General features: G+C 50.9%; 1 protein-coding gene across 2 annotated transcripts in view; it reads left to right on the top strand.

Annotated features, from left to right (window-relative positions):
* CRISPLD2 (cysteine rich secretory protein LCCL domain containing 2) overlaps positions 1–15,560 on the top strand; it is a 66,537-nt gene extending 50,977 nt beyond the window's left edge. For both annotated transcript variants that reach the window (XM_043438027.1, XM_043438028.1), the window contains 2 exons: positions 1,317–1,450; positions 13,145–15,560. In XM_043438027.1, the coding sequence (XP_043293962.1) occupies positions 1,317–1,450; positions 13,145–13,199 (189 nt within the window). In that variant the 3' untranslated portion in view covers positions 13,200–15,560. The remainder of the gene's footprint in view (positions 1–1,316; positions 1,451–13,144) is intronic.
* The last annotated feature ends 3,041 nt before the right edge of the window (positions 15,561–18,601 follow it).

The raw sequence follows: 18,601 nt of genomic DNA, 5'->3' as shown, positions 1-18,601 counted from the left end.
CTGGCCTATAAAGTGGGAATAATGTAGTCACCCATCTCACTGGAAGATGAAATGAGATGATAAGCAAAAAGCAGCCCAGGGCTGGTATTCAATAAGCTCAGTCGACACTAGCTCTTCTCTCCGTGACGGAGGCTGTTCACTCCATAGATGGGTTAGCTCCTCTTATGTCTGCAGCCCTGGCTGCACCTGACAAACACTCAGCCTCAGGCTTCACCCCAGAGCAGCTGAATCTGTGGGGGAGGGAGGAGGGGATGGGGGGGCATCACCAGGTAAAGATGCCGCAGCTGCAGTGAGGGTGGAGGCTCGCAGCACAGGCCAGATGAAGGACTGCAGAAGAGGCAGGAAGGTGTTACCTTGAGTTGGCCTCAGCATCACCTGGCCCTCACCTGAGGGGGTGGTTCCGAGTCCACAGGTACATCAGGGTGAGGTCCAGGAGCCTGCGTCTTTTACAAGCACCAGCCTCCCCAGCCCTGAATGAGTCTCCCCAGCTTTGAGAAACATTGATTAATTACTCTCAGACAACCCAGTCTGAGGAGTGTTTTTCTACTGGATAAGTTAAGACCCTAATGGAAGTTGAACCCGATGATTGTCTTACCCAGGGATTGGATGACTCGAAGACTTTAGAAAACAGCATCTCCTGCCCTTGCTTGAAACACAGTGGCTCATGTGGCACCTGGAGTGAACCCAGATGCCCCCACGGCCCTCACGGCCCCGAGTGACTGGCCCCTGCTCACCTCCTCCCACCTCTCCTGCGGCTTTCTGCCTGACTCACTGTGTTCCAGCCGCCCTGGCCCCTCTTTCTATTCTTTGGATCTGACAAGTTCACTGCACCCCAGGGCCTTTGCACAGGCTCTCCCTCTGCCTGGGACACTCCTCCCAGAGACGTTGCCATGTCTGTGGGAGTCTTCCCGTATTAACTGTTCTAAAAGAGCCCCTTAATCTTATCTCATGATCAGGTTTTGTTTTCTTCATGACATGAGTTCCTCATTTGTGTATTTGTTTGTCTGTCTCTCTTGACTCTGTGAAGGTAGAACCTTTATTTTGTTCCCCCCGAATCCTCTTGCATCTAGTACAGTGCCTGGCACATAGTAGGTGTTCAGAAAATATTTGTCAAAAAATGAACAAATGAATGAGGGATGAGACCAGGTCTCCCCAGAGAGACCGCTGAGGAATCGAGGTAGTGATGGTTACTTCCTAGGGCTTGGTGGGGTCAACATCCTACCAACCAGCAAGCCAAGTCACGGTTGACCCCATCAGGGTGTGACTGAGGGCCTGACCTTGACACTAATCACAGCCCTTCCCTTCTGCACTTTCAGACTTCCAGCATCTGTAAGACCGCCGTGCACGCGGGGGTCATCCGGAACGAGAGTGGGGGCTATGTGGACGTGATGCCCGTGGATAAAAAGAAGACCTATGTGGGCTCGCTCAGGAATGGAGTCCAGTCTGAAAGGTAGGGCTGCTTTCTCAGACACTCAACACCCAGGGCCTGTGGGGGCCGTTGGAGAAGGGCTACGATGATTGTCCTTTAAGATAAAGGCTGGGCAGACTTGGTACATGTTCTCAGTAGAGCACCCAGGACAAGCCTGTCCTTTTCTCTCTTCCTTTCTTTTTTCAAAAGGAGAGCTTGTTTCTATACCCAGCACATGTTTTTGTAGACAATTTAGAGGTGTCAGATAAGCCCCAAGGAAAACCATCACCCATTACCTCTCGCCTGGGGGAGTTAGGGATCTTTGGTGTGTATCCCTCTGGTCCTTTTTCTGTATGTATATGTGCATGCCTCCCCCATGCCCCTCCCCCCAAAAGACAAAGGGACCAAGTTATAGTCACAAAGCAGTGCTCTAGCTGCGTCAGAATATAGCTGCATTTTGTTACCCAACTAAGAGCCGAGTCTGGAGTGCAGCAGACCTAGGCTCTGCTTCTTCCCAACTTTGTGACCTGGAGCCAGTCTCCTGGTTTCTTGAGCCTCGGCTTTCTGGCCTGGAACGTGGGGAGAACTACAGTCCCCACCTCTGGGGGTATTGCGAAGCTGACGGAGGTGTTGCCTAGCTCTTCTGGCCAGGACACCAGCCACATTGGACTGGGGCCCACGCTGATGACCGCATCTTACTTTAATCACTTCTTTGAAGTCCCCTTCTCCAAGTACAGTCACATTCCGAGGGCACCGGGGATTAGGAGGTCAACATGTGAACTTGAGGGTGGGGCCGCACAAGCCAGCCAGCCCATACCAGGGGAAATGATGAAGATTTTATACTTGGGGACCGCTTTAGAAAGGGAATATAAAGTAAAGGGTACAAACTGTACCAGGCCCCATGAAGCCCGGGCTGTCGTGGCTCCCTGGTGCTCTGCCGCTGTCTGCACCCTCCCAGCCTCCTGGGGCGCTGCAAGGGCGGACCCTGCAGAATCAAGTGACGGGGATTCTGGTGGGGGGCAGGGGCGCGCAGGATGTGCTCGGTCATGGCCATCAGCCCCGAACACCCGGAGTTAGTGGCTTCTGCTTTCCTCCTTCAAAGCCTGCAACCTCTGTGTGGGAAAAGCTTAATGAAGGGAAATTCCATTGATTTAATGGGAGGGAAATGAAGCAGCTGATTAGGTGGAATTTCCTGGTGGGGCTGGAAAGAAATCCCAGGACACCCATCTCTTGAGTTCATTGTGTCCCTTTGAGAGAGAAAACGCCTTGGTGAGAAGCTGACAGGCTGGCCTTCTTATCATTGAGAGGACCCCAGCAGCTCCACCCCTGCCCAAGGCTGGGACACAGGGGGGTCTCTAGGGAGGACTGGAGACTGACAGAAGGTCCCCCAAAGTGTCTTCTTCCCCACTGTTAACTGCCCCCCTCCATCTGTAGTTTTCTCTGGCCAAAGGACCCGACTGAAATGCTGTCATTATAATTGCCCCTTGACATTCACGGCGCCTTGGTTCCAGGATCCCCCAAGGATACCCCAGTCCGAGGATGCTCAAGTCCTTATTGTTGTTGTGGTCGTTTAGTCGTTCAGTCATGTCTGACTCTTGTGACCCCATCAACTGTAGCGCACCAGGCTCCCCTGTCCATGGGATCTCCCAGGCAAGAATACTGGAGTGGGTTGCCATTTCCCTCTCCAGGTGATCTTCCCGACTCAGGGATCGAACCCGCGTCTCCCACATTGGCAGGCAGATTCTTTACCTCTGAGCCACCAGGGAAGCCCCCAAGTCCTTGTACACAATGATGAAGAACAGGAGGCCGTCCACATCCACGGACTCCACAGCCACGGGTGGACGTGGAGTGGATACAGAGGGCTGACTGTGTCTTGCGGGCAGCCTTCCCCAGGCCCCACAGTGGTTGTGCCCCCTGCGCTACTCAGATAGGTTCTACTTAGCCAACAGCCTGCTTGGGCTCTTTCCTCCTGAGTAGGTCGTGCAGGCTGAATTCTGTGATCAGCTGAAATCTGTGGTGAGCTTCCTGACCTGTAGAGGGAAAATGATAGCACCCACCCCCAGTGTTGGGGAATACAGTGGGTCTCCAAGTGGGCTCCCCAGGGCAGCATTCAAATTGACGGGGAGTTTGCTAGAGAAGCACATTCTCTGGCCAACCCGGGACAGACACTTGGGGAGTGTGGATCTGCCCTAGGGGCCCTGATGCCCGCTGGAAGGTGACCGCTGCTGCAGAGAGGGTGATGCAGGGTGACCGTGTCCTGGTCACAGAGTCACACTGTCCGTGATTCTAATAGTTTGTGATGTACTCTGTCTCTGCGGGGGCCCAGACCCATGCCGGGATGAGTGGGTGCCAGATGGTAGTCCGCCCTGCATGTGCAGAGGGGAGAGGCCAGGCCAGAGGGGACGTGGGGTCCAAGGGCAGCTGGGAGCGCTCTGCACTGCTCGTCAGCTGGGTGTCCTGGGGCAGGAGTCTGCTGTGAGGATTAAATGAGAAAGTACGTGCAAAGCACTCACCAGCGGCTTAGAGCAAGCATCTAATAGACCCGCTGGCCTGGCTGTTATGACACCTCAAGGCCTGTTTTGAACCTCAAGACACTATGATTCTTTTCATGTAGGGTCAGGTAACTCGACTGTAGGAAGTAGCCTACGTGGATTATTCCAAGACAAGGGAGAAAGCATCGTGCAGGAGTTACTCTTCCATCCTGATATCCATCCATTCCACGTGCTCTCACCCATCAGGTGTCACGCACGGGGTGAACCCTTATAGTGTCCCAGGCACTGGGACCGAGTGGGGAACACATAGCCCCGATCTCCGCCCTCCTGGGACTTGTCACCTAGTTGCAGGACAGACAGTGCGGAAATACAACTTCAGTAGCACGGCACAGGCGTCTCTGCTATGGAGGGTGGTGCCGGGAGCCGAGTACACCCAGCAGGGTCCCATCTTACAGTCTGGAGGGGCCTCTGTGGGGACGTGGCTGCTGCAGAGATGTCTGGCTGCCCTAGGCAGGGCAGCCCCCTCCTCCCCTTCTTTAGATGGGACCTGAGCCCCTCTGCATAGGGACCAGGGCTGAGAAATTTCCCTGGAGCCTGTTCCCATTAGGGACTGTGGGAACCCAGCCTGAGGCTGGATGGTGACTCTGTCCTCAGTGTCTGCAGGGCCCCTGGAGTGGTCATGACTGTCCCGAGGGAGATGTGGACACTGGACATATAGCAGCCCATTCACAGAAAGCCACATTCTAAATTTGGGGAATCCTTCAATCAGTCAAACAAATGAAACCTCCTGAACAGAATTCTCAGTACACAGACCACAAGTTGGTTCCGCTTCAAAGTCTCTTTAGTTTAGCAATTATCTTTTTCTAGAAGAGGATTTCCTGGAAATTTTGAAAGATGACCATGCAGAACTGGGACCACGTAAGAGGACAGGCACTTTCTCTCTCACACACACATGCCCATGAAAGAAAGGAAGGAAAAGGAATCTGGGAGAACTTTAGGTGTTGGGACCTGGGTTTGTCCAGATATTCTCAGAAAGAAGCTGGACATCTGGAAGAATATCAGTTCAGGATTTTTTTTTTTTTCCTGAGGCCAGGACTGATTTTTAAAGACAGATTTCACAATGAGATTGGGAAATATACTGAACAATGACAGATAATACTCTTGGTCACAATGACCTCTTTACAGAGGTTGATGGTATATACGTGGATCGATGTTTACCTGAATGGTAGGCCACCTCGGGTAGCATTTATGGGGCAGCTCCTGTGTGCTGGGCACTGTCCTTGGGGCTGGGGCCACAGCAGGGACGGAAGAAGCCAAATTCTTGTCCTCAGACGCCTCTGTCTACTGCAGCATGTCCCAGATACATACCATGAGTCACATATGGGATTTAAGAAAAAATTATTGGAGCATAGTTGATTTACGGTGTTGTGTTAGTTTCAGGTGCACAAGACAGTGAGTCAGTTATACATATACATATATCTGCTTTTCTTTTTTTTTTTTTTGAGATTCTTTCCCCAACACATGGGGGTTTTAAGGTTTCTAGTAATTATAGTGAAAAAGAAACAGAAGGGAGAATTTAGAGTACATTTCACTTCATCCAATGCATCATTATTATTGTTTCAATACGTATGAACAGAAGCAGTGTTGGTGGGAAACTTGCACTCTTCTTTTCTTATAAGAGCTGGGAAACCCAGCAGGTGTTTTGCACACAGAACGCGTCTCAGTCTGGGCGAGCTGCATTTCAAGCCCTCGGTAACCACCGTGAGCCCTGGGAGTCTTGAGGGTTGGGTGTCTGAAACTCTCTCAACTTGTGCAGAAACTCTGGGAAGCAGAAACCACTGGGCTGTTATTTCCAGATGGAATGACTTTTGCTGGACCAAGCTGGGCTGCTTTCCCCCGGCGTTTCCCTCCCTCCCCGTTTCCTCCCAGCTCCCGTTTCCCAGCACTCTCAGATCTGTACTCTCATTAGCTCAGCTCACCTCCCAACAGTCCCATGAGGCAGAGACCACAGTTACCCTCATTTATCAATAAGGAAAGGGAGGCTTAACAGAGAGGTTAAACGACTTGCCCAAGGTCACCCCACCAGTAAGCAGCAGGGCCCATACTCAGACTGGTAACCAGCACACGTGACTCCTCACTAGACAGGCTGTTGACTGCAGAAGGGGCTGGGGTGAGCCTTTTACACTCCTAAGGTACACTTGTTTGTAAACTTTACAAATGTTAGTTAGAAAAGAAATACTTACTTATTATTTAAATAATAGGGCTTCACTGGTAACTCAGACGGTAAAGAATGGCATTGGGACCCCTCTGTACTGCTCGCCAGCTGGGTATCCTCGGGCCGGCAGTCTCCCCCGCCTCTGCAATGAAGGGGACTCAAGTTTGATCCCTGGGTCTGGATGATCCCCTGAAGCGAATGGCAACCCACTGCAGTATTCCTGCCTGGAGAATCCCATAGACAGAGGAGTCTGCCGGGCTACATAGTCTACGTGGTCACAAAGAGTCGGACATGGCTGATCGACTAACACTTTCACTTTCTATTTAAATAATATGTCTAAGGATTAGAAAACAAGAGTTCCTATAGGCATTCTGTTAATCTCTGTTAACTGCTTTTTTATAACTTTTCCAGGCTTCCCCCACCCCACCCCGGGCAATTCACATAAAAATGAAAATTGTATTTTTATGGAGATTGTATTTTTTTCCCTAAAAAAATATTTTCTGAAATTGTTTTATCCTAAAAAATATTTTCTATTTCATGAAATGAGATGAAGAGGTTTGACAATTCCTTGGGGCTTGGGCTTAATAATAACAATTCACTCGCCGCCGTGCACCTGCCCGCTGTCCCCCTGATGGGAGAATGCGGTTTCAGTCTTGTGAGGTGGCGCTGCCCATGGCCCGGGGCTTGAGCTCCCAGAACCTTCCCTGGATGAGCTCATTCACCTCGCATAGGGCCCCTGAGGAGGGGGTGCTTTTGTGAACTCTGTCCTCGAAGCAGGAACTGAGGCTCAGAGAAATGGATTAACCACCCCAAGGTCCAATAGATAAGATCTGGAACTATTTCTGTCTGACTCTTGAAGTTTCCTGGAAGATCAGTAGAGGGTGAGAATCTGGGGGAACAGATTAGAATATTAAAAAAATTGTTTATGTATGTATAACACACTATACATATAAATACATACATGTTCATGTATGCATATAAGTGATATTGCTTAATACTAAAAAAGATGTCACAAATGTAAAGCCAGGAGAGCAATCCTCTGCCATCCTTTTGTCGCTGGGTTCCATCCCCCTGGGGTTAGCTGCCAACTAGTGGACCGCCTGTCCCAGGACAGAGGTACACTGTCCTCTCTCTTTAATCCAGTCTCTACTGTGTGCTGCCAAACACCAACCACCTCCTCCCTGAATAATTTTCGCCCACAGGAGTGAGCTTTCAGGACGAAGCCTTATGCTTTTGGCTCCTGCAGACCTGCAGCCTCCCACCTCCCAAGGGGCTCCCGGCGTCTGAGCCCCGACTGCCGTGTGGGGTTGCCCAGTGTGGTCCTGGGCAGTGGTGTGGCCACAGCCCATCCATTTAGGATGAGGGTCAGGAAAGGGTCCCAGAGCATCCACAGAGCTGCATCCGTGTCCCAGCTGCACCTGGAACAGGTGTTCTGTTTGGGGCAAATCACATCACCTCTTAGAGCCTTGCTTCCCTTTCTGTAAGTGGGAGGAACCCTGGAGATCTCTCAGGGGGCTGCGGGGACTGGACGGGGTAAGATTACATAACGAATGGAGGCAGCGTTGGGGTGCGCTGGTGTGTGTGCCAGACACAGCCGCTGGCTCGGAGAGCTGAGCACTGGTACCCAGGGCAGGCGAGGGGCTGTCGGAAGCCTGGACTCACTCCCCAGGGCTGGGCTGTGACACCACCCGAGGCCACAGTGCCTCAGCCTTTCCCGGAGCTCCCATTCCAGTAGATCAGTGACCCTGGGGACACCCCAGGGGCTTCCCAGGCCAGCTCTGGTTCTTCCCCAGTTCTCAGAGGGGGTTTTTATACTGGTTTTCCCTCCCTTCCCCCTCCCTTTCTCTCTCTTTCTCCCTTTCTTCCTTCCTTCCTTTCTTTCTCTTTCTCCCTTCTTCCCCACCCCCCGACTTTTCATAGTAAGATTAGAGAAATTTCAAGAAATAGTGCAAATAGTTTTAAGAAACTACTATCACAGAAAATCCCACTGTGAACACTCTGGTGGTTTCCTTCCAGATTTTTTCCTATTTACACAGTAGCAGTTTATTTCTTAGTTTTCTTAATTAATTTTCCTGTTGGCTGTGCTGGGTCTCCGAGGGCTCACTCTAGTTTTGGAGATCCTTGGCTGCTCTCTAGTCATGGTGCACGGGCTTCTCCTTGCAGTGTCTTCTCTTGTTGCAGAGCACAGACTCTAGAGCACGTGGGCTTCAGTAGTTGCAGCTCACGGGCTCTAGAGCTCAGGCTCCATAGTGGTGCATGGGCTTAGTTGCTCCGTGTTACATGGAATCTTCCCAGACCAGGGGTCAAACCTGTGTCCCCTGCATTGGCAGGCAGATTCTTATCCACTGTGCCATCAGGGAACTCCCATGTGGTTTTGCTTTTGTTTCTACAGAAAAAGGGATCAGACTGCCCGCATCGTTCTGTTAATTTTTTTTTCAGTCAACAATAGTTGTGAGTGTCTTCCCAACATTTCCCATGCCCGACATAGCCACACCATCATTTCCATGGCTCCATGCTATTCTGTCACATGGACGGACCATCGTTTCTTTACCCAGTTGACTGACATCTGGGTTGGTTCCTTTTTTTTTTGTTGTGAACAACACAGCAAAGAACATCTTTGCACAACCTGTGTGCTTTCCCCACACTTTGCTTAGGTAACTTCCTGTTAGCAGCATAGCCACAGCCACCAAATTGACCTCTTTCTGTGATGCATGGCGTGTTTCTCTCCTGTTCAAGCCCTGCTGAGAAAAAAATCTCCGACTCTTACCAGGCAGTCACCCCACCCACTTCCCCACCCTCCTGGCATAGCATCTGCCTCGTCACAACAGCACCCCTCACTGGCCTGCTCTCTTTCCTGGATACCTCAGGGCCTTTGCACCTGCTGGTACCCAACTCTGGGCCCTCCCAGCTCCTCTACCTCCCATGGCTGGACCTTCATGTTGTTCACATCTACACAAAAATGCCAGCTCCCCAAGGAGGCACCCTCCTGCTATGGGGTCTCCATTCACCCTCCCCCCACCACACCCCCGATCTAATCTGATCCTCAGGACCCACCACTGTCTGCAATTACTCCTTACACCTATTTAGCGGTTGATCTCTCACCCCCAGACTGTAAGCTCCGTGAAGGTAAGAACCCCTTCACAGGTGTGGTTAACCCTGTGTCCCCAACACCCACCCCAATGCCCGTACATAGTAGGTGTTCAGTAAACAATGGTTGAATGACTGACAAAATGATGAGTTCAGCTATTTGTTCAGAACCAGTTGTAGGATTTTTAATATCCTTTATGAAAATTGTTCAATATATTTTGGGAACATCATCCAATACCTTTGGTGAAAATTGTTCAGAAATGTTGTGCTGGTTTACATTCCCTTGTGGGAGCTACAAACTAACCTAGAAAGAGTCAGAGGGCAAGATTTAGAAAAGGAGGTTGTCTTATAATTTATCAGGTCACACTTTTCCTAGCAGAACTGGAGCTTGGTAAATGCTTGAAGCATGGACCTTGCCTGAGGCAGTGGGAGGGACCCACCTGATGTCACGTGATACCCAGTTGGCCCGCTGTCTGATGTGTTGAGAAATAAACAGCCGGTGCAGCAGAGCTTGCTTGTGCCTTCCAGGTGGGGTGGTTGTTCAGTGGGGATGTCTGGTAGGAACCTTAGGGTTCCTATCTGGATGACAGCCTGAGTGGCCCCTGTCCCTGGCTTGATGGGGGCACCCCCTGTCCCATCCGTAGAGTTTCAGAATCACAAACTCTGGTAATTGTCCCCAGCACGTGTAATAGCCGAAGGCATGTGGCTCTGAGTGATTCTCCCAGACGATTCACTTGGGCAGAGAATCCAGGAAAGTCTTGCCCAGAGGCCTGAGGAGGGCCCTGAAATCTGAGCTTCTGAGAGAACTGCAGGGCAGCCAGAGTCACTGCAGCCCCCTCCACAGCGTCCACCCTCTGCCTCCGCGGTCCATGGGGGCTTCTGGCACCAATATTCTGCTGTTTCTGGGCTCTGGACTTTCCCCACCGCCCCCTCTTGCCAAGGGCTCCCATCTGATACACATTTCCAGAAGACCCAGCTCAACCAAAAAAAAAAAAAAGAATGGTAATTACCTTAAAAAAAAAAAATCCACCTGAAGAGCTGTGCTGGAGACATGTGGGTTAACAGGCCACTTCGTGCATAGTTGAGGGGCTTGTGAATCATGGTAACCTTCCTGAAACACAATTCAGCAGGTTGCCCACATCACCAGTGGGCACATCCTCTGATATAGTAATTCCACTCCTAGGAGCTTATCCCTGGGTGCCCTCCTATAGATATAGGCAGCCCCATGGACCAGGTTGTTCTCTGTAGCATTGTTTGCAAAAGCAAAACATTAGAAATGGCTAAATATCCATCCTCAGGGCCCAGTGAACTATATGATAATAGCGTGGCACAGTGGTAAAAAGCATCTGCCTGCCAGTGCCGGAGCCAGAGGAGACACGGGTTTGACTCCTGGGTCAGGAAGATCCCCTGGAGGAGGGCATGGCAACCCACTCCAGTATTCTTACCTGGAAAATCCCATGGACAAGGGAGCCTGGTGGGCTACAGTCCATGGGGTCGCAAAGAGTCAGACATGACTTAGCGACTGAGTACACAATAGCTTCCTACAAGAGAATACTATGCAGCTGGATCAAAAGCACGAGGAAGCTGTTTTTGTACAGGGAGCCAATGGCTGTAAAAGGGACAAAAACAAATGTTGACAGGATGTGGAGAAGCTGGAAGATGCTTGCGTGTCACTGGTGGGAATGGAAAACAGTGCAGCTGCTTTGGAAAATAGTCTGGCAGGTTTTTTAAAAGTTGAACATACATTTAACATACGACCTAGTAATTCCACTCCTAGGTATATAACCACAAGGAGTTGAAAGCATGCTGCTGCCGCTGCTAAGTCGCTTCAGTTGTGTCCGACTCTGTGCGACCCCATAGACGGCAGCCCACCAGGCTCCCCCATCCCTGGGATTCTCCAGGCAAGAACACTGGAGTGGGTTGCCATTTCCTTCTCCAATGCATGAAAGTGAAAAGTGACAGTGAAGTCACTCAGTCGTGTCCAACTCTTAGCGACCCTGTGGACTGCAGCCCACTAGGCTCCTCCGTCCATGGGATTTTCCAGGCAAGAACACTGGAGTGGGGTGCCATTGCCTTCTCTGGTTGAAAGCATACATTCACACAAAAACCTGTATGCAAATGTTCATCGCAGCATCATTTATATTGGCCAAAAATGGAAGAAATCTAAAGTCCATCAACTGAGGAAGGGATTAATGGTGTGTGATCTACCCACATGATGGAATATCACCTGGTAAGAAAAGTAATGAAGTGCTGAACACGCTACAACACGTTGCTGTTTTGTTGTTTAGTCACTAAGTCGTGTCCGACTCTTTTCCACCCCACGGACTGCAGCTTCCCTGTCCACTGTCTCCCAGAGCTTGCTCAAACTCATGTCCATTGAGTCAGTGTTGCCATCCAACCATCTCGTCCTCTGTCATCCCCTTCTCCTCATGCCAATTTTTCCCAATGTCAAGAGTCTTTTCCAGTAAGTCAGCTCTTCACATCAGGTGGCCAAAGTACTGGAGCTTCAGCTTCAGCAACAGTCCTTCTCATGAATATTCAGGGTTGATTTATTTCAGGATCGACTGGTTCTCCTTTAGGGATGATTGGCTTTCTGTGATTGGCTTCTGTTCTGAGCGTGATGTTTTGAGGCCACAACATGGGTGAACCTCAAAACACCATGCCCAGAACAGAAGCCAATCATAGAATGTCATACACTGTGTGATTCCATTGACATGAGAGGTCCAGAAGAGGCAGGTCCATAGGAACAGAACTGGCCAGGGGAACTGACCGTAAATGGGCCCCAGAGACCTAGGGATGACTGTAATGACCTGGACTGTGGATATGATTGCATAGCCCCCCAAAATCACTAAAAGTCACTGAATTGTCCACTTCAAAAGTGTGAATTTCATGGCATGTTGTATCTCAACGAAGCTGGGTTTGTTTGTTTGTTTTGAAAAAAGGATTTAGCTCCCATCTTGAGAGAGTGGTTTTTTTCTGGCTGTGTGACTTGTAGAAACTGACTTTCTCCTTGCTTTCATACTCTTGCCTGAAAAATAGGGATACGAATGGCTCCACTGTGGGAGGGAGGTAAAGGCAGATAGAAAATGCTTCCTTTACAATTCAGTTCATTTCAGTTCAGTTGCTCAGTCGTGTCTGACTCTTTGCGACCCCATGGACTGCAGCATGCCAGGCTTCCCTGTCCATTACCAACTCCCAGAGCTTGCTCAAACTCATGTCCATCAAGTCGGTGATGCCATCCAACCATCTCATCCTCTGTCGTCCCCTTCTCCTCCTGCCTTCAATCTTTCCCAGCATCAGGGTCTTTTCCAGTGAGTCAGTTCTTCACATCAGGGCTTCCCTTGTGGCTCAGCTGGTAAAGAATCCCCCTGCAATGCGGGAGACCTGGGTTTGATCCCTGGGTTGGGAAGATCCCCTGGAGAAGGGAAAGGCTACCCACTTCAGTATTCTGGCCTGGAGAATTTCAGGGACTGTATAGTCCATGGGGTCACAAAGATTTGGACATGACTGAGCAACTTTCTCTACACTTCTATACAATATCCAAGCCCAATTGTGCTGCCTCTTTTAGTAACTGGAACACATGTACTACTGTTTTAACACCACACTATTAATCAGTCAAGCAGGTGGTTTCTCTTTGGGTTGACAGGTGGTAGCAAAAACCAGGCAGAAGTCCTGGAGGCTGAGTTGCATTCAGACAGGGGCCAGCAAATTCCAAGTTAACAGAAATACCTTAACAATCCAGATCTCGATTCAGACCCAGGCATGTCTGCAGAGGCAGAGGCAGGCTGCTCCTGGCCGGGGCGGGCCCTGTTCCTGAAGCTTTAGGAAGCATCTCTTGGCCACACTGCTTCCACTGAGGGGTCCTGGGGACACCCAGCTCCCCCACCCCCAGCTCAATCCCTGCAGAACTTTTGGTAACATGCGCTCTTCCTTCTTTTTCAGCTTGAGGACCCCTAGAGACGGAAAGGCCTTCCGCATCTTTGCTGTCAGGCAGTGAACTTGCAGGGCTGGGGAGAAGGGCACGTCATCAAGACGGCTTCAGGGGTTCGCTTTTTATTTTGTCATGGGGGTGGGGTGGGGTGGGCCGGGGATGTGGGGAGTCAGGAAGCTTCCTTTGATTGGTGTCCAGCGTCCCGTCTGCCGTGCCTTGGTCTCAGCTCCTCGCGCCGGGAAGAGAGAGCATCCCTGGGGTCCTGAGCAGACAGCCAGTGATCATCCTGCTGAGGCCTGGAGGTCTCCCCATGGAGGTGTCCTTCTTGATGGAGAGATGATTCCAACTGGAGGAGAGAATGAAGGATTCGGAGCTGACACCGCAAAGCGTTGGGGCCATGGGAAGAGGCGCACGGAGAACGCTCGGGGGGCAGGGGAGTTTCAGGGATGGAGTAGAGGTAGCTATTTAAAACATTCAGAAACACAGTCTGTCCCTACTAATGGTGAAAAATGGGATTAATGTTTGCTGGTCAGACAAACTGGCTGGGCCGTGGGACTCTGCCTTGGCGCCGGTCCTGCTCCCGTCCTGCTGCGTGCAGGCTGGTTCTATACACAGCAGTGCTGGCTGACTTCGAGTTCAGCCCTAACTCCAGAGATGTGTCTTGTCTTGGTCCTTCCCTACGTCCACGTGGCCTGTCTGTCTGCTGCCTCGACCTTTGGTCTCATTGAGGACTAACGAACCAGGACCCTTCCTTGATCCTCGCCTCGCTGCGGCTCACACCTCGCCCAAACTAGTTTTTGTGTCTCCCACCAGGGTCTTTGCTTAGCAAGTGATTCTGTATGAAGCCCAACTTTTAATTTCAACCCCTCGTTCTCTGTGGGTCCCACCAAGGTGTCCAAAAACCGCCAAAGAAGGGCTGTTTAGTTGCTGCCTTTAAAAATGGCACTGAAGTGTGCAGATTCCCCATCCGTCAGATGACCTATTTTTCTGCACTGGGAGGAATGGCTTCATTCTTTAGTACATTCCTCGCCGAGGTTAGCAGCTCTGGAAGGAGACACAGCCAGTGGTTATGAAACCATCTTGTGGCATAATAACAAGAGATGGTAACACACGCGGGGGGATTTCTCTTCCTGTTTTTGTGGAACGGTTCTTGTCAAATGTTGCTGAGGCTCCGAGGAGCATGGTGCTGTCTGGCTCCCATCGCCATATAAAACTTCATAAGCCTCGACCCGAACCCACAGTGAAATAAAATACCGTTTTGTAAATAGCATTTCTTTGCAGAAGGTAAAATTCCACCTTCCACCACCAGACTGGCCAATAGATCACTTTCGTGAATGCTAGTTTCAAAGTTGATTTCACCCTCAATCAGCATATTTTGAAGGCAAAAGAGCTAGCAGAAAGTTAAAAGAAAAAACTAAGATGGTCTGGATGAGGAGCTCTACCTGGGGAACCAAGCTGGGGCTTCCTTTCAGCGTATCCCTAATTAGAGCAGAAACAGAAGGTAATACTATTCCCAGCTAGAGGGAGTTTGTAGAAGGAATGAAACTGTTAATTTAACCTTGACAGAGCTGAAATGAGCAGGACTGTTTTTGCTTTGCACACTGTGGGCTTGTTATAATTCATAAGTACCGACTGTCCGACTCCAAATGTCAGAGTGGAAGAATTTGGTCAGACTGTCAGATACTCATCTTGTCCCTGCCAAAGATCTGAGTCCTTGGAAACTTCTGGATGTTAGTTAGGTATTACACTGTTGGACTTCTGCTTGTCACCAGGCTTTGGTGGCTGTGACCACATCCAGACTCTGAGTTTGGGTTTTTAGAATTAGTGGCAGTCAAGGGGAATTTCAGTAGGTTTGCTTTTGAAGCATTCTGCCCGAGGGAGAATCTGAAACATCCAATAGGAGTGAACTCTATCATTTAAAAGTAAAACTCCCCTGTTCTTGAATGCTTCATTAACTGGCCCGTATAAAGGACTAGAAACTCTTTGCCCAGAGCCAGGTCTTGCTATCTTTTTCACTCTCACAAACATTTTGAAACTGGAACCATTTATCTTCCAGAAATGAACACAGGGCTTCAAAGTAGAAGCTCTCCTAATCAGGGACCCCTTTCTCATTTAGTGTGTTTAACAGTGCCTACAGCGCCTTCAGCCACCTCACCCATAAAAAGATGATAAATCTGGCCGACAGCGTTACCGGGACCCCCAAAATATAAAGTTTTGGTTTCCTTCCGGTTTTTCCCATCATGTTCTGATTTTTCATACTGTCTGTAGGCTCACTCAGCCCGCAGCTTACACGTGTGCTTTTTTCTATGAAAAATGATGTATTTTACTACTTCCTATGTACAAAAATTTATTGTAAATTTATGTGTGCTTCGCTTGAACAGGGACCACATTGCTATCGTTTCAATAAAACTGATTTGATTTCTAAAACGTTTCTGGGACTTATCTTTTATGACACACTTCAACCGTTTGTGTAATAAAACGTTTAAAAGTTCCTTCTAGGCTGCTTGGAGAAGGAAATGGCAACCCACTCCGGTGTTCTTGCCTGGAGAATCCCAGGGACATGGGAGCCTGGTGAGCTGCCGTCTATGGGGTCCACAGAGTCGGACACGAGTGAAGCGCCTTAGAAGCAGCAGCAGGCTGGTTGTTTTTTCCCACGCCATCCTCCCCGGAACGCGGCACACGGGCGTGGAGGGCGTGGAGATGCTAATGACGGAAGGATTTCCATCTCCGATGTGAATGAAGCTTAAGTCACGTGGGGGCGTGCGCACATGGGGCGTGAGGACGTTGCGGCCTGCAGACGTGGGAGCGTGAGGACGTGGGTGCGAGGACGTGTGTGCGTGCGGACGTGGGGCCTGCGGACGTAGGGGCGTGAGGACGTGGGGGCGTGAAGGCATGTGTGCGTGCGGACGTGGGGCCTGCGGACGTGGGGGCGTGAGGACGTGGGGGCGTGAAGGCATGTGTGCGTGCGGACGTGGGGGCGTGAAGCCATGTGTGCGTGCGGACGTGGGAGCGTGAGGACGTGGGGGCGTGAAGGCACGTGTGTGTGCAGACGTGGGTGTGTGCGTGCTTGTGGGGCCGGGCTGGTGGGTTCCGGTCGGCCGGGCTGGGCTGCGACCTGAGGGGCTGCCTCTGACCACCTAGTCGCACGGCGTGGTGAGTACGACAGCCTTACCCTCACTCCATCAGCGTCCTAGTCCGCTCGGCTGCCCCCGGGGCTCCCACTGCAGAGCCTGCCGTCCCCATAGCTCTGGAGGCCGGAAGTCCAAGATGAAGGCTTAGAGGGCCGCTCTCCTCAGGCCTCTCTCCTGGGCCTGCAGGCGCCCCCTTTTCACTGAGTCTTCTCTGTTGGAGCATTCCTGGTGTTTCTTTTTCGTCTTACGAGGACGGTTTCTGTAGGATCAATTCCTGCCGCGTAGACTCCGTTTAACCTTAGTTATCTCCTTCAGAAGGGCTTCCTTGGTGGCTCTGTGGTAAAGAATCCGCCTGCAATGCGGGCAGATGCGGGTTCAGTCCCTGGGTTGGGAAGAGCCCCGGGAGGAGAAGATGGCAGCCCACTCCAGCATTCTTGCCTGGAGAGCTGTAGTCCAGTGGGTCCCAGAGAGTCGGAAACGACTGAGCACGCGCATCTTAAGGGGCCCCATCTCCACAAACAGACATATCGGGCGTTGCGGCTTCAACACGTGAATTTGGGGAGGGGGAAACCCAGCTCAGCTCTGAACAGACGTCCTCTTCCCCGGGCGTCAGTCCGTTTTTGTCCAGTTGAGTCGTGTGTCTCTTATGTATTTCGAGCGCCAGCATCCACAAACCGTTTTGGAGGTTCCTGGCCGACCTTTTTCATCTCCCCATCCACGTTCTGCATTTGCTTTCACCGGCCATCTATTTGTAAGAAGTACTTCTCATTCCCATCGATGGTGGGGTTAGTGGTCCTTTTTTCTTTTTTTGGCAGTGGTATGCGAAATCTTACTTAAACCTGTGCCTCCTAAGGGGACGCTCAAGAGTACTAACCGCTGGACCACCTGGGAATTCTCAGCTTTCCTTTCTAATAAATATACTTGAGGCTTTTTAATTTAAGAATTTATTTTTTTTGTGGCTGTGCTGGGTCTTCACTGCTGCAGGCAGGCGATCTTTAGTTGCATCGAGCGGGGGCTACTCTTCATTGTGGTGCCTGGGCTCACGTTGCAGCGACTTTTCTTGTGGCGCCCTAGCTGTAGGGCGCGTGGGCTTCAGTAGTTGTGGCTCCTAGACTGGAGCACAGGCTCGGTAGTTGCTCTGTGGCAAGTAGGGTCCTAGTTCCAGGACCAGGGATCAAACCTGTGTCCCCTGCATTGGCAGGTGGATTCTTAACCACTGGACCACCAAGGAAGTTCCCTTTTAAGGCTTTTTAAATGTTGATTTAAAAATACTGCATAAGCAAATGTGCAGGTGGGTCACAGAAATCACAAAGATGAGATGATGACGACTGATGTTTGGGAAATGAAGGTTTCTGACAAATGCTTTGTTAAGGCCATAGACATGCTCAATCCCCCCCTCCCCCCCAAATCAACGGCAACCCCCAAGCACTGGGAGTGGCCCTTCCAGCCTTTCTCCTGCAGAGCCTGCAGCCTTCCTTGGTGCCCACACCTCTTTCTCCTGCTTCAGGAAGTTCTTCTGAACTCCCAGAATGCTGCAATCCTGGGTCCCGAAGTTTTTGCCCCCAGATGTCCAGCACACAAAAGAGGCACTGGCAGCTGGGGAGATAGTGGCAGCTGGGAGGGAGCTGACGCTCCCCTCTTGCAGAGTCAGTCTGAGACACAGCAAAGGGGGGCAGGAGTGGTGTGAGCAGGCTGAATGCCAGCACGCTGCTTGGGGACCCCAACAGAGGGGGCTCCGCGCAAGGTGACCCAGGGTCAGAGCACTGGCCTGAGGGTCCCTGGCCTGCCTCCCACCCCCTTACCAACTGAGGAAGCTTGGACAAGTTTTTTTTTTTTTTTCCAGCTGCATTGTGAGGCTTGTAGGATCTTAGCTCCCCAGCCAGGAATCACACCCATGCCTTTTGCATTGAAAGGGGGGAAGTTTAACCATTGTCCTGCCAGAGAAGTCACTTCTGCCTGTTTGGCCCTCTGGCTGCTCATTTAGGAAACAGAATTTCTCACAGTGACCTCACCGCAGAGCAGTGATTACAGGGGAGCTGTGGGCTGAAAGGTGCTCTAGTAATCGTGGCCACTGTGCTGGGTGACATGCTTTGGGACGGCAGCTAGCACGAACCCACGCAGTAGCCCCAGGACTTGTCAGAAAGGCAGATTCTTGGGTCCCAACCCAGATCCTGTGAGTCAAACCTGCCCGAATTCACAAGCCCTCAGGATGATTCTGGTGCTGGGTCCGTTGGAGAATCATCACTCTGAAAACATCCAGACATCTCACGTGAGAAGTCAGAAGGGAGATGATCTGGGGGCAGAGGCTCAGGGATGTCAGGACAGCTGGTCAGCATC

The sequence above is a fragment of the Cervus canadensis genome, chromosome 18 (genome assembly GCF_019320065.1).
Source record: "Cervus canadensis isolate Bull #8, Minnesota chromosome 18, ASM1932006v1, whole genome shotgun sequence".
NCBI classification, from domain to species: domain Eukaryota; kingdom Metazoa; phylum Chordata; class Mammalia; order Artiodactyla; family Cervidae; genus Cervus; species Cervus canadensis.
This window is presented reverse-complemented; position numbering and strand designations above follow the sequence as displayed.